We start from the raw sequence: 24,189 nt of genomic DNA, 5'->3' as shown, positions 1-24,189 counted from the left end.
GACCGAGCAGCCCACAGGAGTGTCGAGTAAGAACGCCAGCCACTCGGTGAAGATTCGAGCCAAAGGCGATACATCTATTGGTGTCCAGCCACCCATCAATTGCACGCTGGAAGGACAGCCAGACTGAGCATCCCTGTCCATATCTCGGGCAGTTGTCCAGCAAGCAATCATCCCCGGCAGGGATAATTATAGCAGTCGATGTGCCAACCCGCCGGGTCCCCGTCTATCCCCATTCGGGCTCTGGCTGCACAAAGCCTATTTCGCGAACGCTAATCTACATCCAGGCCATTATGCGCCACCAACATATGGGATGGAAAGCTGCTAGCGCACTCAAATAACGGAGTCGTTCCCCGTCTTCCTCATCCGAACGCTATTTAGTCGATGCTGAGGAGGCAAAGGACCCCATTACCCGCAAGCATACTCTTGACCAGGCCACGTCGCGATTCCACCAGCGCGCGGAACTAGTGCTCGCCTCAAGCAGAGGTCGCCCTTTGCAGCTCCGTAGGCCGTCCCCTCAATCCCGAATAGCGCCCCGTACTCCCCATAACAGACCCGCGGACCGGCAGTCCGATGCCATCAAAGACGATCCTCATCACGGGCTGCGGCCCAAGCGGCATTGGCCCGAGCCTAGCCAAAGAGTTCCAGCTCCGTGGGCACCGGGTCATTGCGACAGGCCTCAACACAGAGCTCCTCGACACATTGGCGGGCCTGGGCATCGAGACAGTGGTCATGGATGTGACGTCCGAATCGTCCATTGCTGTATGCGTGGCCCAAGTGCGCAAGCTGACTCGTGACTCTTCGCCGGCAGCTTCCTCGTCCAGACAACATGCTGGTGGCCAGGTTGAGCGGGACGACGTTGCTCCAGAGCAACTCGGCCCGGAACACGGATACATTGACATGCTCATCAACAACGCCGGCACGCTGCACATCTTGCCCTTTGCGGACACTACGGCCTCGGATATCAAAGGGGTGTTCGACGTCAACGTCGTCGGAGCGATGTGTGTCACGCGGGCGTTCATCCCGCTGCTTGTCGCTGGTGCTGCCCGGCCCTCCTCAATGAGCGACAGCCATGACAAGCACTGCGAATCGGTCATCGCAAACGTCTGCAGCATGAACTCTGACCTCCGTCCTCCGTTTCTGTCCTTGTACAACGCGTCAAAGGCCGCGCTCGACACCTTCGGCGCGACGATCCGCCCCGAGCTTGCGCCCCTAGGGGTCAGGGTGGTTACGCTCAAGACAGGTGCCATACAAACAGACCTGTTTGCACACACACCCTCTTCAGAGGTGCCGAGCCAGAGCTATTACCGCGCGGACCTGGGGGAGTACCTCGCCAAGAGAGGCATGTTTGCGGGGACGACGTTTATGGAAGTCGCAGACTATGCGAAGAGTGTTGCAGGGATGTTATGCGAGGAGCTCGAGCGTGGGGGAGACAGGGAAGGCGGTTGGGGCTGGGGATCGTCGTTGTGGAATGGCGGGTGGAGGCGGAGGAGGGTGATCTGGGAGGGCAACCTTGTCTCACTGGCCTGGGTCGTGAGAGCCGTCCGGTGGGATTGGTTTTGGGTGAGTCTGACATTTTTCTTTCCTATTCCTGGTCTGCTTACATTTCATACCTCCGCGAGATAATCTATGCTGTGTGATGATACACCTGTTTAGGAGGACATGACTAACGTCCACTATGCTGCAAACAGGACTGGGTTTTCACCAAAGGCAACCGGCTGGATCAAGTCCGGCGGCCAGACTTTGGTACAATGAAGGTTAATCCCATGGACTGAGTGTCACAAGCCGCCTACTGAGCCCCGTGAGGCTCTCTTCAAACCAAAACCACTAATTAAAGTGCAATGCTCGACGATACAATTGTGGAACTACGAATGTATCGTCATGAGCGCGCAGCCCAAGCTCCGTCCCACCCGCAACTCCTAATCCTGGGTATCTTCTAGTTAATTCACACAAATAATTTAATTCTCATAAAACCCATTGACATCAGATAGTTTGTCAGTTATTTGCCCTTCTCGTTCTTTTCGTCCAGGGAAATGCACATGGCGACGACGAGCGCCATGTCCACGTTGGGCGCGATGTTGACGAGATATGTCTGCTTTCCGGCGAAGAGCTCACGGCCGATGTTGCCGCCGAAGCTGCGGGCAATGTTGGCAACGGGCACGCCGGTGGCCTCGTCGGTGATGGTGGCGGATCGCGAGAAAAAGTCGCCCTTCATGAGCAGCCGCTCCTCTTTGCCCGAGGCATTGGTGAACTTGCCTATCGCCTTTGAGCTGCCGACTGAAGGTGCAGAAGTGGGCGTGTCAGCGTGGCGCTTTGCTCACTGGGTGGCTGGCGTGGTGGACCTTGGGGAAATAGTCTAGTGCAAGGTTCAGCCTGACTTACTCGAAAACTTGCTGACAACCTCGAGGAACTTGTTGCCCGAGGCATCCTCGGCGTAATAGGTTGTGTGAATGGTCAAGTGCTCCTTACGGAGGTCGAAAAGGTGGTTGCCCTGCATGTCGGAGATGTGCTTGCGGCCCGAGAGGGACAGGGCCTCGCCCTTGACCTTGAAGACGGGCACGCGCTGGCCGTCTGGGTGGACGATGCAGATGTCAAAGCTGTCGCCAGAGAGCGACAATGACTTCTCCTTGATCTCAAGCGTCACGCCGGGCTGTTGGACATGGAATTGCTTGAAGAAGCCCAGCGGCATGGGGTACGGCTGCATCATTTGGGCCATGGTGGTGTTCAAAAGGGTGTTGGTGGTGTTGAGGTACTGCGCGGATTGCGGACGGATTGGGTGCGAATGTGCTGTAGATGCTGAAGATGAGGAGTTCTGATCAAACGGAGGATGTGCGTTGGCAGACTCTATTTGTATGCCCAGCCTGGACAGTGATTGCCTCCGTCGAGCTGTGGCAGGCACCCTGTGACGCACGCATCGAGAGGAATGCTCAGCTCGGCGGCGATGGTCCTCTGCTGGATGCCGAGACTCGAGCACTCAGCCCTGCAGCCCCTCGGCTGCTTAGCGTCGATTTCCTCCGCAAAGACACACCACCCTCGCTCGTGTGGAAGGCGCACTACGGCGGAGCTGTCAGCTGTGACAGCAGTGGTTGCCTGGCCTCAGCGCCACCCGCGAGGACGCATTGGCTCTCGCCGGAAAGCATGCACCTCGACATGTCAACGCGTTTGACCACCAGAGTGAGCCCTTGGCACTGCCCTATCCGAAGGTGGTGGCAGTGGGGGCAAGCACAGCCTCGGTGCATCGGCTCTACCTAGGAGCTGGACAGCACAGCCCCCTTGCGCAGATCTCGTCGTGCAGCCCGTCTGGCCTCGAGGTAAGCTTTCTTGGGGGTGACGTGGTTGCCCGCGCTGTCAGCACCTTACAACCACCTCACCATTGACGATGTATCGAGCCATTGGCGGCCTCCTGACATCCACGTCGCTGGAGACCATGGGTAGAGCGCCAGCTTTGTCTATTCAGTGCAAGTGGGACGGTCGAGCTTCAAGCAACCTGGAGCCACGCAAGACGTTTTGCAGCGGGACTCGGCTCTGTATCTGGTCGGCCAGTGAAACACTCCTGGCATTGCGAGTCACGCCTGGACACCGGCTACGTCATCTAGGCGCCCCGACCTCCAGTGGGAGCTTTCAACTCGGTCATGTGTGGAGCCAAGCACTAGTCATCACCTCCACGACTTATACGCACGAACAACATGGACGACCAGAGCTAAAGACTTGGACAATCCCCTAGAATTTTCTTTCTACAGGCCCAATTACGTTGCTCGGGCGAACAGGATGCACTCCACTAAATCCGGGGCATCAAATATGTACAAAGAAGCGTCCCAGCTCTGAGCGTATTCCACATCGCAGCACGGCGATCCACATTGGCAGTTCAACTTCTAAGAGTACCAGTGGTTGACGTTCCAGTTGATCTATATCGAAGACTGTCAGCATGCTTACTGTTTTTTTCGACCATATGCATCTCGACATTGACTTACCGCCCTGGGGCTGATGTTGTGGAGGTCAGCGATACCGGCATTGCCGGCATCGTTGATGATCTCATTCTTAAGCAACTTGATCAGGTGCTTGACACCCTCAGTGCCATAGACGTTGGCGTACATGAATGGGCGGCCGAGGCCGACGGCGCGGACACCAAGAGCAAGGAGCTTGAGCACGTCGCTGCCGTACCGGACACCACCGTCGGCGTAGACCTCAATCTGCTTAAAGACTTCGGGGGCCTCCTGGTGGATCTCGAGGGCGACTTCGAGGGATGAAGGCGACCCGTCAACCTGGCGGCCGCCGTGGTTGGACAGCCAAATGGCATCGGCGCCGTTAGCGACAGCCTCCTGGGCGTCCTCGACTGTCTGAATGCCCTTGAGGACGATGGGCAGATCGGTCCAGGTCTTGTACTTCTTGTACTCGCCCCAGGTCTGTAGGCTGAAGCCACCGTTGGCCGAGCCCATGCTGTAGCGAGCAGCCCGGTGGCGGACTCCATCGGCAGCCGAGTCAACAGTCCAGATGATAGCCTTGGCACCAGCGGCCTTGGCCCGGTTGAACGCGGTCTTGTCCGTGGTGTCGTTGCCCGTGAGGTAGATCTGACGGAAGAAAGTCTGGTTGTTCTTGGCCGCAATTTCGCCAACCTCCTCGACACTCAGGTCAGAATAACCAGCTTGCTATTTCCCAGTGACGATTAGCTGCTGCGAATATACCCAATCTGCTGCGCGGCTCGGTCGGATTCCCACTCACGTTGTAGAGAATGCCACCAGCAGCGGCGCCCTCGACGAGGCCACGCTCGACTTCGGTCGGGTTGCCATTCGCGGCGCGCGAGGCCGGGCAGATGAAGAAGGGGGCGGAGAAGTTGTAGCCCAGGATCGTGGTACTGGTGGCTGGTTAGTCCTTGCACTCAGTGCCAACACGCCGCTGCAGGAGGACGACTTACGGGAGAGTCGCCTCAACGCCAGTGACGTCAAGCATGACGCGAGGGCGCAGCCTGTAACGCTGGAAGACCTCGAGGTTGTTGCGATAGCTCCACTCGCCGCCAGCGCCGTTGCGGTAGTAGGTGTAGTTGGCAGGGATCAGAAATTTGCGGGCCGCATAGTCAAAGTCGTGGAGAGCGACAATTTGGTTAAGAGGGACCAGGTTGCCAGCCGGGAGGCTGTCAAAAAGCTCTTCGATGCTGTGAATTGAATAGACTCCGTGTTAGTCTGAGACCACACGCCAACCCCCGCGAGATGTATAACATCGCTCGAAACTCTGCGCACTTACCCAGTGGCAGGCTCATTGACGAAAGGACGAGCAGCAAGGGCGCTGCCAATGAAGGGCAGAGCCAAGAGAGTGGAACGCATTATGAGGGGATGAATGCTTGGGCAAAGAATGACGACTCAGATTGCAATGGCGATGCAGTCCTCGCTTGGCAGAGATCAGTGATCAGCGGGACGGGCGGAAGCACGACATCTTATACCACGGGGACGGAACTTGGCCAGCACCACCACCACCACCGCGAGCAGGATCATGAAATCATCACCACCATCAGCATTTTCTGGTCCCGGGATTGTGCCAGGGCCCATGTCCTTGGGTTCTCCAAGGACGTCTTGGCAGCTATACTCTGAGCAAGTCGCGCCGAGCTGCGACAAGCATGCAAGGCACACGCCAGACAACCCGGCCATGGCAGCATCGAGCAGAATCTGTCGAGGCATGTGCAGGTACCCATGGGGCCGGGGTCCCACGCCGTGCTGGGTGGCCTCCACCACGCAGTCTTGGCGAAGCATCGACTAGATGATCGGATGGTTTGATGTGTATTGCGAGAGTGCCGCCCGCCTGCGAATGGAAGCAGGGCAGGCGGGCGGGCAGGCAGTCAAGGTTTGGGCACATGTGGGAATGGAGGACCCCACACCACAGTGGTGCTTGACGGATGCCAGTGACGGGTGCCTGAGTCAGGCACTGAATGGATGGCAGCCACGCTTCGTACCGGCGCACGTTATTGCGTCGGCGAGGTGCAATGTGTGACATGAGCGGTGCAGGACTGTCGGGATGCCACTCTAGAGGCAACCTTCCTCGTTTGGCCTGCCACACCGCCCGCGATTGGCTCAGACCGGCGATAAGTCCCGCTCCCTCCCTTCATGCCCAGCATTCTTCACCTTGACCGAATTAGCAGCAGCTCGAGGTGCCGGCGCGGACCGCCCTCGCAAAGGTACTTGGTCATTGCCGCGCACGTAATCTCAAGCGACGAAGAGTGGCCAGCGCTTCTCAGAGTGAAGCATCACGGCGGCGATGCCTCCGCTCCCAGGGCCAACGGCTCAACCTGCTCGCCCCCTGGCCCCTGTCAATGCCAACCCGGGCCCTTCGAATCCGCGACGCAAGTGACCAGGCGCGGTGCCAAGAATCCAGTGCCAGTGGAGTTCGGGAAACCAAGGTGAAGCCGCAAGGGAAAAAAGACACAACGTCATCTCCATTTGCACCTCGCCTCCTCACCTTCTCACCTCCTCAATGCGGTGTTTTGCCAAGGGCAGCCATGTGGGCTCCCTTGTGCGTGGAGAATACCGATCTGATTACCCAGCATTTCTAAGCGTTCCACTCATCTCATCCCACCGGAGCGCTCATGCAAAATATGGGCGATCGCCGACCGCTATTATTTTGGGGATACTTGACAAGCGGAAGCGCGAAACATCTGGCTGCGTTGGATAAATTGGCATTGAGGCACCAAGCCCTGGTGCGACGATGGAAAGGCGAGCAGATCATGGCAGCCATGGTCCCGCCGGGGTTGCTTAAACCCGTCTAGTTGTGTCAATGTTTGTACGCTGGCTGCCTCATTACGCTATGAACCGAGGAATGACCCTCAATGGCAGTGGCGAAAACTACTCGGTTGGTGAAATGCATACGTGTATGCACGATTCAGTTGAGCATCTCGTGACCAAGGTCAATCAGAAAGTCGCTCTCTGTGGATCCTAGACATTGACCTCATCATCATCATCATCATCATCATCGTTACTGATGCTCGCATGAGAGGACTGCAATCTCATCTGCCCATGCCGTTGTGAGAGAGTCTGACAACATTTCTCAAAATTGACAGACTCTGCGGGCTAGTATTGCCGTTCAGGCTGGAAGCTGTTGCAGACGATGATGCGTTGGACACCGAACCCGAACACATAGAGTGAGTTTGCAACCTCCAACGAGCTTGAGAATAATACCATACTTGTGTCTCTACCCACCGACAGTGAAATCAAGGGAGCAGCTTGGTGGGCGAGGAGGGTTATGAGTGGATGAGGTCAGAAGGTAAAAAAGCGGCTCCTGCCGAGCCTCTGCCCTGTCTGGCCCACAGTCTAGGTTGGCACTCCTACCATGCTTATTGTTCCTGGTTCTTGCCGAGTTAGGACAATCACCATTACGAGTGGACCACAGACAAGCGCACAAGAGGGCGGACGGGAGATCTTGCTGAGACCATCACCCAGGCCACACACGGTGGGGATCTCCCCTTTCATCTGGTTGCTCCGGTATTAAAAGTGGGTGAGATTCGGCCGACATTTTATCAATCAGTGGAGAAAGGGCGACCCACGGGATCTCTGGAGCTTCCAAGGTCGTCTGTGGGCAGAGCCGACAACAAGGTGTCTAGCCGATATCGCAACCACGAGGCGACAGGCCGGTAGAATAGCCGCACAGTGACAAGCATTGTATGCATGTTGTGCGCATGCATGCAGGTGAGAAACATGGGCGGGAAGCTCCCTGCGCCGGCAGAGTAGATTCGGCATTTATGCGTGCATTCTTGGCTTTCCCTTGTCCCGGTCAGGCAGGGCGATTGCAGATACGCATGTGATCGAAACCTCCATGTGAAGTCTTCTCGCATTTGCAAGGGGATATCGGAACGCCGAGAAAGGTAAGTCCGAGAGGCCATGTTAGATTTACCACGAAGTGTCTGCATAACGTCATATAGGACGAGCGCCATGGACATGGACGCTCCCGACACCCAATTCATACGAGTGTTTCCAGTACTGGTTGGCAACAATAAAAATAAAAACCTGTGTGATCGCTGCCAGTCACAACTCCGCACAGAATATCTGGATTGGCGATGATAGAGTTATCTCAGGCAGGGAACAACATCGATCGTGTTATACGGTGCATGCATCAACCCTCGACTGAAAATGATCTTCACGATGACTTCAGAAACACGTTTTAGAGTTGTTGGCCTGTGGCGCAGTGACGAGAACCCTGGTCTCTGTTGCCTGCGTGGCTTGCTGGCGAGCCAGGGCGACTTAGTCATGATCTGGGCGGCCGGCCAGCCAGTTGATCCAGAGACAGCTGACCGGGAAAGCAAATAGCCTGGTGCTGCCCAGCGGGATCGTGAATAGGTCAATACTGTGCTGGGGGTGGTGAGGAAAGTGAACAAGTTGCTTTGAAGATTTCCAGTTGGGGATGTCACAAAATGCTGGCTTGGATTCAGCGCTGAGAAAGTCAGACCTTCCTCTCGAACCAAAACCAAAACCAAAAATAATAAAATAAAATAAAAACTTGGTTTCCACCTAACTACTTCAAAACCGACATATGCAGTGTCTAACAACCCCGAGGCCGCTCCGCAGCACACCAGATCCATTTACCTTCGACAGCTGTATATCATTGTCCCTCACCATTTCACATACCAAGGTCCGAGAGCCGCCACTTTTGCAGCATGACCTTTCCTTGACCCTTGTTATCGATCTGCGCAGGTCTGCTGCTGGCCGGCGTACTCTCATTCTTCTGAATCACCCCGAGTTTAATGATTATTGTTACTGTGCACGTCCATGCCATCGACAAGGGCCCCAGGCAAGTTCTAACCTTATTCCTACCTAATGGGGAGAGAAGTTGGTGTCATGAGATATTGTCCTCCTCATTATGGTCTTGCTTCGATCTGCCAGTCATGCTGCTGAAGCATAGATAGATTTGAGATAGATCCTGCAGGGAAATTTGTGTTCGTACTGCCTAACCATCTAGATTACTTGTGCCCTCGCGCCGACGATCTAGAGTAAGTATAAGTTCCATACCATAATTTGAACTTCCTGATTTGATTACCAGGAGAAGCCTTCATCATGCCACCACACGTCTCTTCCCTTGGCAACCCACACGCCCACTGATGCTCTAAGTTCCCGCGCCATAGCGGCTGGACCGCAAACCAGCACGGCTACTCTGCCCTGCGACGGGGTCACCTTCTTGAAAACATCGTCCACAATGTTGGCTAGATCCGGTCTCTTCTCATTGATATGCTGGTGGCCATTGCTGATGTGCGTAGTTGTCGGTGTTCGTGCAGAGAGACGAGTCATGGCTATATCACTGCCTTCGCCCGCGTGCCCGTTCTGGGAATGGGGCATCGGGGACGATGCCAGAATATTCCCGGTGAGGAACAAGTCACAATTCTCGTCGTTCACCAAGCCTTCGATGGTAGTGGTGGCCCAAGTTGCCTGCGCCGCGCTGCGCAGAGCCCAGATCATCTTGACGCGCGGTCCTCCTGTGGCGGCGGTCCTCCCTGACACGAGAACGTCACCTTGAGCACCATCTCCCGAAGGACCTATCCTCTCAGAGGCAAGCGATCGATATATAGGCAAGATAAAAGTTGCGCCGACACCGCCAGCCACGAGCAGGATGGAGCTGAACTCCGGACCCGCCAGGTCTGGAAACTTGCGGGAGCAGCCGAATGGGCCCTGGATGCTGAGCGGGACAGTCGCCTGCGAATTTCCGTGATAGTCGCCCTCGCCAGCCGCGAGACGTGCAAGATTCCTAGTCATCGGTCCCCGGCACTGCTTGGCAACGAGCGTGACGGTCCGTGTCTTATCATCCGTGGTCGCGATACTGAAAGGGTTAAACATAAGCTCAAACTGTAGATTGCGCGGCGCAAGCATGTTCCACGGGCTAGGTCGGGAGGCCTGAGGGACGCTAAGATAGACGTGTACTCCCGGGCCGTCGTGAGCAAAGCGGGCGAATTGTTTCTCGTCGGGCAAGGCCATGTCCAACTTTAGCAAATCCGAGTCGCCTACACGGATGATATTGGTGTCCACTTCCACCGTGCTGAGCCTGCGCACGCCGATGTCCGCCGCAAAGATCAGAAGCGCCTCGGCAACGAGGATCCGTGCAGTATGGGCGTGTAGGAAAATTGCCACGGGTAGAGCCAGGGCGACAAGGAGGTGTGTGATGAAGAAGGCGCGGTAGGATAGGTGACGCACATATTCGAGGGATGTGCTCATCAGCAGGGTCATGGCAGCAATAGAGAGTATACCCAATACTGGGACGAGTGAGGTCATCTTGGCCTGGAGGATGCCCGTCTGGTAATAGAAGTTGAGGTACATGGCCGCGTGGACGCAGAGAAGCAGGTAGACGATGCGGCCAAGCGGGCGGTGGATGCGGTTGACACGCTCGTGGGAGGAATTAAATGCCCAGGCTACAGGATTGAGCTGCTTGAGAGACAAAGCGTATTGCAGTGGGAATTGGGACACTGCAATGATGCCGAGTCTTTTCGTGAGGTGCAGATAGTCTGTTGCCCATGTCAGCTCAACAACGCCTCATATCTGTCTGCTAGAACAGGGCTCTAGAAGCCTCACATACCATCTCCAGTATTGACGAAGGCCAAAAACACCAACCAGATCGTCCAAGCCGCCCCAAATATGAGCTGGTCCCTCTGCCCCCATCTCCTGCCCAGGAGTACAACATCGTCGCCAAGCCACCACGACAACTTCCTAAGCGTGGCCCTTGCACCACCCGCAGTGCTGAGTGTCTGATGTTTGAGAGCCGGCGAGCCCGGCACGGCGGCGTAGTCGCCACGTGCCGACCCTCTTACCGCTGCCAGGGACCTGCCTCGATACAATGCCAGCGCCCATACGAACAAGCGGTACACTGAGCCCGCCAATACGGGGAGGATGGTGGATGCGTGAGCAATGGCGGCGTAGTGGTCGATGGTCTCACGTCGAGCGTGCTTCTGGGCCGCGTCGAGCTCAACGAAGTGGTAGGACCATGGAGCCATCTTGGGAGACAATCTTTATTTGGGATCCTGAGATGTGCTTGTCGGACAGCTGAAAATTGGTCGTATTCTCGTGCCGTGGTTGGGCGACGAGTCTCGAAAGACAAGGCCGCTGGTGGTATGCCGCTGGGGAGAGTTTATCACGGAGGCGCACTGAGCGATAGCCGACAGAGGTAACTCAGCGGCGTCGACAAGTGCTATATCAACAATGCACACGCAACCCAGTTCTCGAACATGGTCTCGAGTGTGGTAAAGAGCGCAAGGTTTCAGAAGCACCAAGACGACCTTGCACGGGGTTTAATGACAGCTCTCAGCACATGAAGGGTTCCACGCTAATGCCACGCCGAGACCCACAAGCCACGCATGCCTGCAAGGGAGACCTTCAAGACCCCGTCTCATTCGTGGGAGAGCAAGTTGGACTTCCAGTCAGTCTCTGCATTTCTTGTGAAAGCATTGGTACTTGAGTTGTTACGGACAGATTGTATTGTCAGCTACACAATGATCTTTGTTTACCTCTCGCGAAGAGAACCAGGGCTTGCAGGTGTGACTCATGCCGCCTGAGTGCAAGCCTCTTTCACGCACAATTCAGGTACTATGCGGGTAGGAAGGATTCCGTTTTTGAGGTTCTGTCTATTTTTATCTGAAGAGAGCTTCAAGACTATCCAGAAAGTTGAATTGCCTTGGTCTCCTTTCCTCCTCTGTTATGTTTGCAGTCATGATTTGCCAACCCTCCCCTGCGTGGTACATGGATGTCCATATGGACTGCCTCTACTCCTTGTCAATGTTCTCCAGCTCCTTGAGAACAGCGGATTTGGTGGCAATTTTCTTCATTTGGGTGTCCTCCAGCTTCTCGCCGCCTGCAAGACGCATCTCCAAGTCCTCAATCGCGCGGATCTTCTTCTGCAGACTGCGCAGCTTCTTCTGGGCAGGGTTCTGGGCACCACCGCCAGCGGCGGCAGCGGCGGCAGCAGGCTGTTCTCCGGGGATCATGGGCGGCGCCTGAGGGTTCAGCGGAGTGCCATTCTGGGGGCGTGGCTGCGGCGGTTGACCCGTGTTGCTGCGGTTCCGGCCACTGTTGTTACCACCGTGGCCAGGGTTTCGCGAGCGGCTGCGAGCATTACGCGCAGAATTCTGCGCGCCACCACGGCGCTCAGGACTGCGGCCCTCGGTACCGGACGCAGCTCCCCGATCGTGCGAAGGCGGTGCCAGGCCACCCTCAACTGGCTTGCCTTCGCCATCCTTCTTCTTGTTATTGCGTTTCTTCTTATTCTTCAGAGCTGCCTTGGACAGGTTCTCGTCGGCAGGCTCGGCACCAGGAATGGTTGCTGGCGCAGCACCAGGAACAGAGCGAGCGGCGAACTCAGCACCGGGAACAGCACCACGTGGCCGGCCAAACCCATTGGGGCCAACGTTTGGCGAGCCATTGCTCATAATATGAGCGGAGCCACCCTCGTCCTCTCGGCGGAAGTGGAGAGGAGTCGACATGCCACGCGCTCCCGGCGGCCTGTAGGCACCGACAGGCTTGGAAGGCGTCTTCACAGTGCCAAGGTATGTGGTTGCGGATGAGTGGGCTTCCGGAACCGGACTCAACGGGTCTCCAGGAGCGACTCTATCCAAGGGAACGGGGCGCCAGGAGATGTTATACAACTCTACCATATCTTCGTTGTACATGATCGTTCCACCCACGTGCCAAATCTTGACGCCATTGTCGACGCGCAGGCGAGGAGACGTCGTTGCGGTCATGAGGTAACGACTGTCGGGACTCCACTCGCACACGCTGGGACTGCCGCTCTCTATCGTCGTGATCTTGCGGTAGTCCTTGCTGAGGTCGTACACGTCAATCTGACCGGCAAGGTTACCGAAGCCCGCGACAAGCACAAAGCGTCCATTAGGTGAGAACTTGATTGTGTTGCGAGGAGCCAAAGCAAATGAATGCAAGGCAATAGCACGTTGGTTGAAAATGGTGGTTTTGGCGGGCATGTAACCATAGATCACACCAAATTCCTTGCCGGTCGCGGACCAGGTGACGTCGTGGATCGGGCCTTCCTTGTCGAGAGTGATGCGAGCATCAACGGCACCGTTGGAGCTCAAAAGGTAGAGAGTTGTCTCGCCATAGTAGCTTCGGTTCGACTTGTCGACCTCAGTCTGCGCAAGAACGATAAGGCTGGTGCCAATGCTGTTCCACTTGAGCTGAACCTTGTCGCCTTTGAAGAAAGTCTTCTGGGAAATCGGCGACGTGAACTGGGGAACGTTGTAGACTTTAACGGCAGCCGGTTGACCCTGTAGACATGTGGGTTAGCGTAAGGCCAGCGGCGATGCGGTTGCCAGCTCTTTTTGTACTTACCTTGCGCTCAGGCACAAAGACGGCGACGTTGTGGCTCTGACCAGGAGCAATAGCGAAGTCCGCCACACCCTCGACGCGCAGTTTGTTCCAGACAGTGCGAAGGTCGTCGCTCTTGAAAAATTGGACCTCGTTGGTAACGATTCGAGCGCAGAATTTCTCATCGTAGGTATATTGCAGGTTCCAACCCGTCTGGGACTTCTGAACGAACTGGCCGAGCGGGGTCCTCTCAGACCCCTCGGTGGGCTCTTCTATCGTCCGCCAAATCTTGAAGTTCTTGGTAGCATCACCAGCCTCGTCCTTCGCGGGGCGCTCCCACGTGCTGAGGAAGTTGCCGCGTGGGGAGAAGGCAACATCAAAGACGTTGGCGAGGGCGATGGATGTAAGGACAACTCCGCTGGATGCGTCAACCACGCAGACACGCTCGCTCGACGTCCAAACAAGGTATCGTCCGCAAGGCGAATAAACACAGCAACGCAAATTCCCCTCTGGCTTGGCAAACCCAGCGAGCTCCGCGTATGCGGGAGCAGCATCCGTGATGCCGATCGCCTTCTGGGTGCGGTAAGCAAACTGCAACGGGGCTGCCATGACTAGTCAAAGCCACAGAAGTCTAGCCGGGTGTGCAGTTTGTGGGTGATGTAGTCTCTCGAGTGGCTTCTTCCCGGTCGACCAGGAATTCCTTTTCTTCGCGAAATATCAGGGCTGGCCTGAGTTTTATCGGTAGCGGCTTCAAAGCTTGGATGGGTCGACTGAGGGGGATGGTCGTGTTCTTCGGATGGGTTCTGGACCGATCGTACACGTGAACAGGTAGTCGGCTGCGGTATCAAGGCGAGATCGAAGTCAATCGAGCCACCAAGATGGACGAGCGTTGAAGTCGGAGGGCGCGAAGATGGAATAGCTGGTAAGATGGCAAGCAGGCACGCAGGCAGATGGATGGTGGCTGCTGCACGGGCGGCTGACGAAGACTACGGGGGCGAGGATGATTGGGTGGATCGGCCGCGAAGTCGACGTGCAAAGAAGCAGAAGAAGGGGAATTTGGCAGACACTAGTCACCCAGAGCAGGAGAGCGATTGACAGAGGGCGGTGGGCTGACGACGTGACGTGCGTGTAGACGTGCCGGAGCGTCGAGTGGGCTGGAGGAGGAGACGGAGAGCGTGGAAGGCCAGAGAAAAAAATCACCATACAAAAACAAGGCACGTTAAACTCGGGCCCAGCACCAAGACAGCCCAGCCCCAAAAAATGCATCCGCGCACGCAAACACTGCGCACATACCACAAAGGTCTCGGGACAACTCGCACGGGGCATAAGCTGCTTTTGTGAATGCTGGCAAATCTGGCAAAAGCGGACGCCGCCACAGGACAAAGCTACAGCCGGGACCAGCGTTCCTTTTCGGCCTCGCAGAACATGCCGTATGCCACACAATCGTCACAAGGGCGGTTGCAGTCAAGGCTCAAGGCTAACACGTGCGATCAGAGAAGTGGAATGGGGGGGTTGTCTGGTCCGGCTCCTCCCTGTGTCTGTCTGGTGGCTCAGGTTTTTCGCGATTGCGATAAGCCCAGGCTCAATCAAGGTGGAAAGCTGGGTTGTGCGGGGCGGCAGACTTTACGGGTACCTGTCCTGTCGCCTGTCGAGCCAGCCTGTCAAACAAAGCATCCGTGGACCCCTCCCGGTCCAGCTGTCACAAGCTCAGTCCGCCTTCCACTGTGACTGCTGCTTGACAAGCCTGCCGCTTTGTCTCACTACCGCCTTCCAAAGGTTCTCAGCAAACTCGTAAACTCGCGAACCGGCCACCCTCCACTTGCCAGGCACCCAGAGACCAATGGGTATCTGCTTTTTCTTTATCAGATTTGCTCCTTGTCTCTCTTCGCACATTGAATTCGCTGTACCCGCAAAGTGGCCTGGCGTGTTCGCAAGTTTACGAGTTTGCTGAGGGAAGGCGGTAATAGTTGCGACTGTTCAGTTGTGGCCGCTGTAGCAATCCTGCAAGCTGCGGACCCAGACTTCCGACGACAAAGCCGCGTTGCTCCAGCCTCTTCGCCATCCTTGCATCCCGTCATTTTTCAGGTTCTTTTTTTCCCTTTCTTTTCTTTCTCAGACTACGATAGAGCTGGCCCGCATTCCTCTCCAGGCTCTTCATAGTACCTCCCCAAGGGCGATCCTTTCTGGCCACCATGACAGCCACGTTGTCCTTGGTTTCAAATGGTTGCGGGTAGAAATGAAATGCAGTGGTTATGAAGTGAGCCGTTATGCTAGATGAGGCCAGGTCTTGCTTAGTCGCCGTTGTCAACGACATGGCGCCAAGGATACCGGAGCCTGCAACAGGAGGAACTTTGCTGTGGCCCACCAAGCACGAATCAGTCCGGAGTACAGCGCTTTATCCTGACCTGAGGTTTTGAGGAAATAGGCGATGTGTCGATCGTGAGGCGCTCGCCGAACAAGGATTATAAACTCTGTCGTGCCTGTCGGAAACGAGCCCCGCCTTACGACTGAATCATCATCCTGGGACTGTGCAGCAATAGCGCTCAGAAATGAAGATTGGCATAGACCAGGTCGACAGGGATGTCGAAGCTCGGGACCAATGAGAGGACAATGTCGCACGACGCATGCAAGTCTGCTCGATCACCGTTGCCATGGTCTGCCGTTGCGTCGTCCTTCGTCTTTTCATTCACGGCGATCACTCATGACGGTGGCCCTGGATATACTGCCGTTGGCAGGGTCGCCCTGCAGTCTCCTGATACCTGGTAAGGCAGGATGCATATTACCTTTGCTGAAACGGCAGGCAGCATAGAGAGATTGCTTTGCATCAAAATGGCGGAGCTTAGAAGGGAATTGTCGCACCCACGAGCAAGGCGACCGTAACAGTCGTGGGGGGCTGGCGCGAAAGCTCCAGACATTAACTTGCAACGTTAGAAAACCCCAGCGCAATACAACGACAGCGAGGCAGCATGTTATCACATGTGGAGAGATCGACAGTCACCGCAATATTGTTGGGCTCTTGCCGAGTATTCGAGGGCAGACTTCCAGCGCGATGCCAGACATCTCCGCCGTCGAATGGCGCTGATCAACCACTGACTTTCGAGGTTTCCTTTGCTGTCTAAGGTCCTGTCCATTCGGGCAATGCCAGATCTGTTTCTTGGCGCATCAAGCTGGACAGCCCAGCAAAGAGAAAGACTCCCAGGTGGCGATATTGGAACGGCATAAGCCCAGGCGGCTGGAGCTGAAGACCAGGGCCGCCAGCCAGGCTTGGCGGCAAACATAGGCTAGCATAGTCACGAACACCAGAACTCTGGGCAAAACAGACCGGACAGCCTTGGCGGCAGAGGAATTTCTGCCGGATGGCCTGTCGCCGAGGGATTGGGCGCAGATGTGATGGTTGTTGTGTTCTTGTAATTACCGGAAGCGGACCAGCATGGGCAGGATGCCTGCCGCGAAGCCTAAGACTGGCCGACGGGAGGCGGACGACATCAGGGGTGATGAAGATGCCAGGCTTGGCAGCGACCCGACCTGAGGGAAGCGAGCGGCAGGGACCAGTGCAGCTGTCTCCCCCCCCTGAGGCACCTTTGTGGTGGTGCTGGCCATCGGGACAATGAGGCGCTGCAGGAGCTCCAGCACCCTCCCCGCGCGGCCCCATCCGGGACGGTCCCGGCCCTTGCACTTGACCTCGCAAGCTCCTCCCTCGTCACCCTCATCACAGCCCGCGAATCCCATCCACTTCTCATCCTCCTGGCATAATGCCCCTGTTGCTGCGCTGCCGCCTTCGCTCGTGATGGGCCAGGTGCCCGCTCTAGGCTGGCTCATATCAACCTCGTGCCCTCCCAGCCGCCGTACTGTCAATTCACGCCATTACTCGGTGCTCCTCATTCTCCTCCTGCTTCTCCACCTCTTCTTCCCATATACAGCTACAACACCTCAGGTATCTGAGCCCAGCGTCGCCCGTCCTCTCCTGTGCTTCCCTAGCACCCTAACTCTATCCACCTATCAGCTTCGGTTTGACAACACTTCATTGTCTCGCCGGCCTTATGCTCTCTATACACTCCGCCTCAGACCATCGTGCTGAGCCATTCATCGAAGATATGACTGGCACCAAACAGATCCGCAGCGCGCGGGGCGAGGTTCTCCCGCAGGAAGTAGCTGCAAAACTCAACACAATCCCCTGGTACAACCTCTTCACATCATTACCGGACCGGCCTTTACCGCCCAGCTCACAGAGGGCACACATCAAGACGGCCAGGCTAGTCCTCAGGCCGCTGGATCTGTCTGATCTCGAGGCATTCCATTCCCTGCGCACACAACCAGAAGTCATGGCCAAGACATTTCGACCTCGCGTCGACCGTGACATGGACGAGACACGGACACTCCTGCAGAGCCTGCAGCCCCCCAATGACGGCAACAGCTGGCGCTTCGGTGTTTTCCTGGCTTCGACAGGAGAGCTGATTGGTGACGGCGGCGTCTACAACTTCGACGATCTGTGGCGGACGGGCTGGCCAGAGCTTGAGTTCATGCTCCGCAAGGAGCATTGGGGCCAGGGCTACGGCAAGGAGCTCATCCCAGCCCTTATGGAGGCATGGTTCAACCTGCCCCGCTCTGGGGTACGGAAACACACCCTTCACCCAAACGCCATTGGCGAACTGGAGCCTGGTGATGAGCTGCCGGACAACCTCGCCATTATCTTCGATGCTAGCATTGATGCCGCACGTAAGATTGTCGACGGTTTGACCGACCCCAAGCCGGACTATATCGCAGATTGGGAGCAGATCGATTGGCGGGAGGGCAAAGAGTTCATGGAAATCACCCTCGCTGGGTGGCTTGTGGCGAATCCACACGGCCTGGATCCGTACAGGACAGAGACTGGATATCTGAGCGACCGCACAGATGTGGAAGACAATGAGAAGGAATGACTGGTGCAGAGGCCGCACTACACTGGTTGTGCCAATATCCTCCCGGCATTGCGCAGTTGAGATATCTTTTGGGAACTGCAGCGAATTATTGATAAGGACGGGCGCAATGGAGCAGCAACTTGTATGCACACTGATATCACAAGGGACTCCCAGAAAGTCCCTTTTCGAATGGAATGTAATCTTCTTGCCGGCATATTGACGCAAGAACCCCGCAGCACATTGTTGCTACGAACAAAACTGCGCGAGTTTTGACATTAGGTTTTCAACCGAACCCAAGACCCCCCAGCGGGTGACTGCTACGAGCATCGGATCCAACTCTTCTCTCCCATACCACCGAGCCATGTGATATGGGTACTACTTGATGGTACAAGTCGATTGCGTCTCCCGACATACAAGCATGCCTGTCGCAACTAATCCTGCCAGCACACTTAGGTCGGATTCGCACCGCAACAACAGCCGCCTTATGTCTGTTACAACCTGGCCTTCTTGGCCATTCCCTTGCCTTTTGCACCAGTAAGGTTCACCCCGCCATCAATCTCGAACACGTTGCCCGTAATGTGCGCCGCGCCCTTGCTCGCCACGAACAGCACCAGCCCGGCGAAATCCTCAGGCTTGCCGACGCGCCCGCTCGGCTGCACGGCCCTGAGCAGATCGCCAGCCTCCTTGAGCCCGAAGGCCGACATCTTGCTGGGGAAGACACCAGGTGCGATGCAGTTGACCGTGACGTGCTCGCTCATGAGCTTCGAGGCCTGGATCTTGGACAGGTGAATGCATGCGGCCTTGCTCGGGGCGTAGCTGAATGTGCCGGTGCCCGGCGGGGACAGGCCGCCATCCTCGCCCGCCGTCACGTCCATGGTGGATATCCCTGCCACGCTGGCGATGTTGATCACGCGGCTGGGCGCGTCGGCAGTGGCGTCTTTTGTGAGGAGATGGTGCAGGCCTGCGGTCACGTAGAAAATGGCTTTTACGTTTAGTGCCATGATCTTGTCCCAGCCTGATTCTGGGAAGTCGTCGTACGGTGCGCCCCTGATGATGCCCACCAGTTCGTGTCAGTTGAATGAAAAACCCATGGTCTTATGTGATGTAAACCAGACATCATGCCCGCATCACGGGAATTAACATGGCAAAATTAGAGATTGCCGGGCCGGGACTCACCATGTAGCGCCCGAGTTGTTCATAAGCACATCCAGCTTGTCCGTTCTCTTCTTGACCTCGGCCACCAGGGCTTCGCACCCAGCCTTGTCCTTCAGGTCGGCGACTATGTACTCGCACTTGCCCGGGCCGAGCTTATTGAGGCGGTCCGCCGTGGCCTCCAGGTCCTTCTTCTTCCGGCTGGCAATGATGACGCGCGCGTCGTTCTGGACAAATGCCTGCGCTGCCATCTCCCCAAGGCCCGAGGCGCCACCGGTAATCAAGACGGTCTGCGAGGCAAACGAGAAGAGGCTCTTGACCGTCAGGTCGATGGACGAGTCGGTATGCGCCATGGTTGCGAGGTTCTGGTAGTGTTTCTAGGCGACTGCTGTTTGTGCGGAGCCCGGCGTCCGAGGGGGCTTGAGCCTATTGTGGTGTGTACAAGCTTCGAGGTCGACACTTTGGAGGAAGATAGAGTACTCCTGAGCAAGAGCAATATATGTACAGAACAGTTGATGGACGTATCGGGATCCGTAAGGCGGAAGCTGCTGAAGATGAGAGGCGACGGAAGGGAAAGGAAGGATTGCACTCGACTGACAACCCCGGGGTTGCAAGATTCTGACCTCGTCCACCCGGACAGGGGCGCCGGCAGCTTGGAGAAGGTTGGGGTTCCCGGGGTCCCGCGCTGCGGGGTCGGACGACCATGTAAGCTCCGGCTGGCGATGGCCGAGGCATCTGGGGCAAAGCCGCAGTTCCCCCGAACCGCCATCCATGCACTGCTTCCCCGGCCTGCTCCAGAGTGCAGCCATGCCCAGCTTGAGCCTTCGGTAGTCACACACGTCCGAGACGAGCACGCCACCGGCGCGGGTGGCGCTGTCTAGCTACAATAGTGTGCTCAGCTTGAATCGGCGACAGTGCCCAAAACAGACATTTGTGTCCGGCCACATGTGGGTTTCGGAGCCACACATCCGGCAGCTGAGCTGGCGAGGCGCACGACACGGTGAACCAGATCAGATGCCCATGCACGGCACCAAGTCCAGGACAGTGAAGCCATCCATGTCTGTCCCAAGCTTCGGTAGCTCCGCCATTGAGACATGGGCAAAGGGTCTAGCAATCATGGATTGGCAACAAAGAGTACTCTCGTTTATACCGATTTGTTTTGGTACACGCTGAACAAACCAAGGTTCAGGCTTGCATCAAGTCCCGTTTGTTATTCAAGTGACATCGGCAATGCGATTCGTTATGCGCGTTAGGCTACGGTTGATGGAGAACCTCTAGAAGATAAGTTACAACTGAATCGTGACAAGCAAACAGGAGTTTGGTCAGCTATATTGCCGGCGGGCAGACTCGACATGGTCCAAGCGGATTCTGTCGTCCGCATCGGGCGCGTTGAAAGACAACCAAACGGTTGATCAAGGCCTTTGCAATTGCATAAATTCCTTTGTGGCTCAGTATTCCGAGTAGAAGAACTCTGTGATTGCACCATAAACATCCCGGTAAGGGCAGCTTGCCCGATCCGGGGTTAGGTGAAGCAGGTTTCAATCCAGGTTCGCAAGACGACAACACTAAGAGTAAGACTGCTCTTTGTTATCGTGGCTGAATCGAGCAAAAATTGCCTTTGAAATAAGCTTCTGTGCCGTGTTTGCTGAGCTATTGGCAACTTTCCCTTGGAACTGCCATCGAAATGGCACGGGGTGGCCGCACAGGCGATGTCGCATGCTACAAAATAGCGTCCTATCCTCATATACAAGAACTCCTTCCTCCATCAACTGTCTGTCCGTTCATCCCTGATGGCTGAGGATGTATGATCCTCCTCAGCACCATTAACCCACGAAAGATGTACGCATCGATCCCGTTGCTTGCACTGGTTGCGAGATTCTTCGTCTCGGTTCCTGCCAATCCTTCAGAGGTGAGAACGCAAAATGCCTCATGAGCCGACCTTCGAAGCACGTCGTGAGATCTGACACTGGGTTGATAGATTCTGGCACAGACTGATGCACCACAGAGTCTCAGCAGCGCCACCGCCGGTCGAACGATTAGTCGAGTCATCGTAGAAGTTGCCAAGATTGAGAACGTGAGATCTACGCCCAAACACATAAACCATACGGGCCTTTCAGAACCAGAAAATCGAAACATCTCAACAGCGCTGCTTACACATCCTCGCATGTCCAACGGCCTTTGTACTTCCCGTGATGCCGCACCATCAACACCAATCGCATCACGTTTGGCGACGCCGGCCCCGGTTTCCTCGCTCAATAAGCGCAAACTTGTCATCTGCGATACCGAACCAGCTGGCGACCGGTACACAGCGATCCAGGGCATCGGGTACCTGCGCGGGCTGCAAGGTGCCATAAGGCTCGAACCAACGTCGTGCAACCGCGTTAGTTGTTCATGGAATACAGGAATCTGGGTGTGTAACCATGTAAGTACCTATTTGTTTGGTTACTTGTTCATACCAAAGCCTCTTTGCAGTACGATAGCTCCAGTTCTCTACTTCTTGCACTGCTATAACACTGCTATATGCTACATTTCACGCTAGCTTCAACGCATAGTCTGCACTTCAACATGAGTGGTTGAAACGCGCACTCGCTCAACTGCTAGATGTCAACTGACAAGCCCGACTTCAACCACAGATGCAATTTGTTATAAACCTCTCAGGTTGGGATGTCGTGGCCAACAGTGCCCAGAACATCGTCGACCAGTGCTACTCTCACACCATTTCGGGGGAGAGTGTCGAGTCATCAGGCGCTTGGAGGACGACGATCGCCGGGACGGATTGCTGATGCATGATTGCAGTCGATATCAGGTCTCTACCGACTTCAGAGAGGGTGTAAGATTAAAGCTACTTGACTTGTTTGATCTAGAGTCTTGCCAAGGGCGTAGCCGTTTTGTGCCCCCTCGGGGGACAAGAATATTTCCGAAGATGACGAATGGAATGGGGAGGCCTCATGTCCAAAGAAACACGCTTGAAGCATAGACACGCGAGCATTATATACACCAATCACCGCAGACGGACCAGAGCTCTCTAGCAATAAACCAGTGTATCACAGCAAACCGGAAGTGTTTGACGCGTCAATTTCGGTTAATCTCAGGCTGTGGTTGCCTTTTCCTTACCTTTATCGTCCTGATTGTGTCCACTACTGCAAGAAGTTTACATTATTTAGCACCAGAGGCTCCAGCACCTCCAGGCTCAGGGTTCAATTCTATGTTCAAACAAGTGATTCGCATTCGTGATGTCGACCGTTGACAGCCGTTCTCAGAGCGTGACAATCGAGTGTGCAAGGTCTCTTCTCCTCTCGATACAACTGTTGGGCGTTCTCTTAGTGGCCCACCATCGAAGATTACCGCCTCCTGGCACAAGTTAAGTCACGGCTTGCCTCGTTAGCAATGGGCTGCTTCACAAGACGCTCGAGCGAGGTGTGGAGTCCGCCAGTGCGTGGTGATACCCCTGACACTTCCCGCAGCCATACAGAAAACCATGACAAGCCTGAACGGTGGCACCAGATCTGCATTGAGCGTGCCATCGCCATGTCACTAAATCATGGCTGTCGCATCATCGTCGTCGTGAATTCAATGCCACAGTCTGTGGGATGCGATAGGCTGGAGCGGTCGCGGGTCTGCGTTGAACATGGTTCCTTTTTGTGCAAAGTGCATGGCGGCGCTAAGTTTCGAAACACGCCAAAGAGGCACGGCCAATCGCTGTGCCGCCGCCGACAACTAGAACGACTCGTGCGGAACGCCACACGGGGAAGACGTCGACGACGACCGAAGTTGCCTCCAGAGCGGGCTCCACGAAGGCCTGGATGGTCTCACTATTGTCAGAAATGCATTGTACGCCAGTGTTCGAGCGATGTTAGCCGTCTGTGCCCGCGGATCCACCGTCTGTCACATTCTGATTACCCACTAAAAGGCCAGATCAAAGCGCCGACTGACCTATTATGCGCACAGGCAATGCGCACGCTCTTTGCTGTGTCTGGTCCGAGGCGACGGAGAACTCACGAGCACTGCTCAACAGAAGCTGTCGCGCACCGAGGATGACCTGCCATTGAGTTAGGGTGCACAGCAATCACACAATGGCGTTTTGCTGTTTGGAAGCAGGTGGTACGAGTTGCGGATGGCAACTGTAGCAACAGAAGCACCCTACCAGACCCGCTATGTACAACGCTGTGAGTGTTGCCGTCCATGGCGGCGACTTTGGGACAGAGATTGTGCGAGCAGCGATAGGATAGGCACAGATGTCTCCGCTCCAGCCAGCACATTGTGGGGATAGGAGCAAGCACAGAGTAGCATTGGCCGATGCTAAAGAAACGCCTGACCACGAATTGGTCATCGTGCCCTGCGACGGCGCAGCAAAATGCAACGCCCCGCGCGGGTGGCCGGCTGCTACCACCAGCACGGGAGCCCCTTTGCACGCGCCAACACTACCAGTCAAGCTCAAGACAAGACTGACTTGGCTGCCATGGCGTCTTCGCCCGTCCGTAATTAGAGGCCAGAGCTAATTATTGTTCTTGGTGCATGAGACAATGCCAAGCTTCCTGACCCTCGGCCTCGGCCTTCAAGGGGTGGAAAATGACGATGGGACGGCATTGGCGCATGAAGACTTGGGTCCATGAACCCTTGTCACATAGAATGCCGACAACGTTGCGGACAACTGCCGGCCGTCGTGCGTGGCGCCCTTACCGCTTCCGTAACGAAACTGAAGATCGTTCGAATGTTCTGTCGCACCTCGTGCAGGGATCAAGTGGAAAGGAGGATGTGCACGGCAATATTGCTCCAGCGTTTCCCGCCATCCACATACAGTAGGCTCTGGACGCGTTGATGATCTGGCACGTGTGGGCCGGGCGTCACCACTCACAAGGCAGGCGCGGTCCTCG

General features: G+C 55.9%; 8 protein-coding genes across 8 annotated transcripts; 2 read left to right on the top strand and 6 right to left on the bottom strand.

Annotated features, from left to right (window-relative positions):
• Positions 1-570: 570 nt before the first annotated feature.
• On the top strand, positions 571-1,772 carry B0I36DRAFT_354631 (uncharacterized protein; the record flags this gene model as incomplete). Its single annotated transcript, XM_046157332.1, has 2 exons — positions 571-1,560; positions 1,689-1,772. 2 exons carry the CDS (start codon positions 571-573, stop codon positions 1,770-1,772), a joined length of 1,074 nt encoding a protein of 357 aa, XP_046006607.1.
• A 224-nt stretch (positions 1,773-1,996) lies between these two features.
• On the bottom strand, positions 1,997-2,713 carry B0I36DRAFT_368367 (tubby C-terminal-like domain-containing protein; the record flags this gene model as incomplete). The annotated part of the gene is made up of 2 exons (XM_046159607.1): positions 1,997-2,274; positions 2,380-2,713. The coding sequence occupies 2 exons, from the start codon at positions 2,711-2,713 to the stop codon at positions 1,997-1,999; spliced, it is 612 nt and encodes a 203-aa protein (XP_046006606.1).
• Positions 2,714-3,869: 1,156 nt separating this feature from the next.
• B0I36DRAFT_253460 ((S)-2-hydroxy-acid oxidase) lies at positions 3,870-5,315 on the bottom strand (the record flags this gene model as incomplete). Its single annotated transcript, XM_046150758.1, has 5 exons — positions 3,870-3,902; positions 3,969-4,643; positions 4,717-4,849; positions 4,910-5,146; positions 5,236-5,315. The coding sequence occupies 5 exons, from the start codon at positions 5,313-5,315 to the stop codon at positions 3,870-3,872; spliced, it is 1,158 nt and encodes a 385-aa protein (XP_046006605.1).
• A 3,690-nt stretch (positions 5,316-9,005) lies between these two features.
• Positions 9,006-10,948, bottom strand: B0I36DRAFT_253514 (ferric reductase like transmembrane component-domain-containing protein; the record flags this gene model as incomplete). Its single annotated transcript, XM_046150762.1, has 3 exons — positions 9,006-9,439; positions 9,503-10,462; positions 10,534-10,948. 3 exons carry the CDS (start codon positions 10,946-10,948, stop codon positions 9,006-9,008), a joined length of 1,809 nt encoding a protein of 602 aa, XP_046006604.1.
• Positions 10,949-11,713: 765 nt separating this feature from the next.
• Positions 11,714-13,874, bottom strand: B0I36DRAFT_254014 (eukaryotic translation initiation factor eIF2A-domain-containing protein; the record flags this gene model as incomplete). The annotated part of the gene is made up of 2 exons (XM_046150794.1): positions 11,714-13,225; positions 13,290-13,874. 2 exons carry the CDS (start codon positions 13,872-13,874, stop codon positions 11,714-11,716), a joined length of 2,097 nt encoding a protein of 698 aa, XP_046006603.1.
• Positions 13,875-14,000: 126 nt separating this feature from the next.
• B0I36DRAFT_37984 (uncharacterized protein) lies at positions 14,001-14,741 on the bottom strand. Its single transcript, XM_046160794.1, has one exon. The coding sequence runs from the start codon at positions 14,589-14,591 to the stop codon at positions 14,127-14,129; it is 465 nt and encodes a 154-aa protein (XP_046006602.1). The 5' UTR covers positions 14,592-14,741; the 3' UTR covers positions 14,001-14,126.
• A 2,618-nt stretch (positions 14,742-17,359) lies between these two features.
• Positions 17,360-18,184, top strand: B0I36DRAFT_368363 (GNAT domain-containing protein; the record flags this gene model as incomplete). Its single annotated transcript, XM_046159606.1, has 1 exon — positions 17,360-18,184. One exon carries the CDS (start codon positions 17,360-17,362, stop codon positions 18,182-18,184), a length of 825 nt encoding a protein of 274 aa, XP_046006601.1.
• Positions 18,185-18,654: 470 nt separating this feature from the next.
• On the bottom strand, positions 18,655-19,668 carry B0I36DRAFT_368362 (uncharacterized protein; the record flags this gene model as incomplete). Its single annotated transcript, XM_046159605.1, has 2 exons — positions 18,655-19,210; positions 19,340-19,668. 2 exons carry the CDS (start codon positions 19,666-19,668, stop codon positions 18,655-18,657), a joined length of 885 nt encoding a protein of 294 aa, XP_046006600.1.
• Between the last annotated feature and the right edge of the window lie 4,521 nt (positions 19,669-24,189).

This window comes from Microdochium trichocladiopsis, assembly GCF_020744255.1.
Source record: "Microdochium trichocladiopsis strain MPI-CAGE-CH-0230 chromosome Unknown B0I36scaffold_11, whole genome shotgun sequence".
NCBI lineage: Eukaryota > Fungi > Ascomycota > Sordariomycetes > Xylariales > Microdochiaceae > Microdochium > Microdochium trichocladiopsis.
Note: the sequence above shows the minus strand (reverse complement) of the source record. Positions and strands in the feature narration are given on the sequence as shown.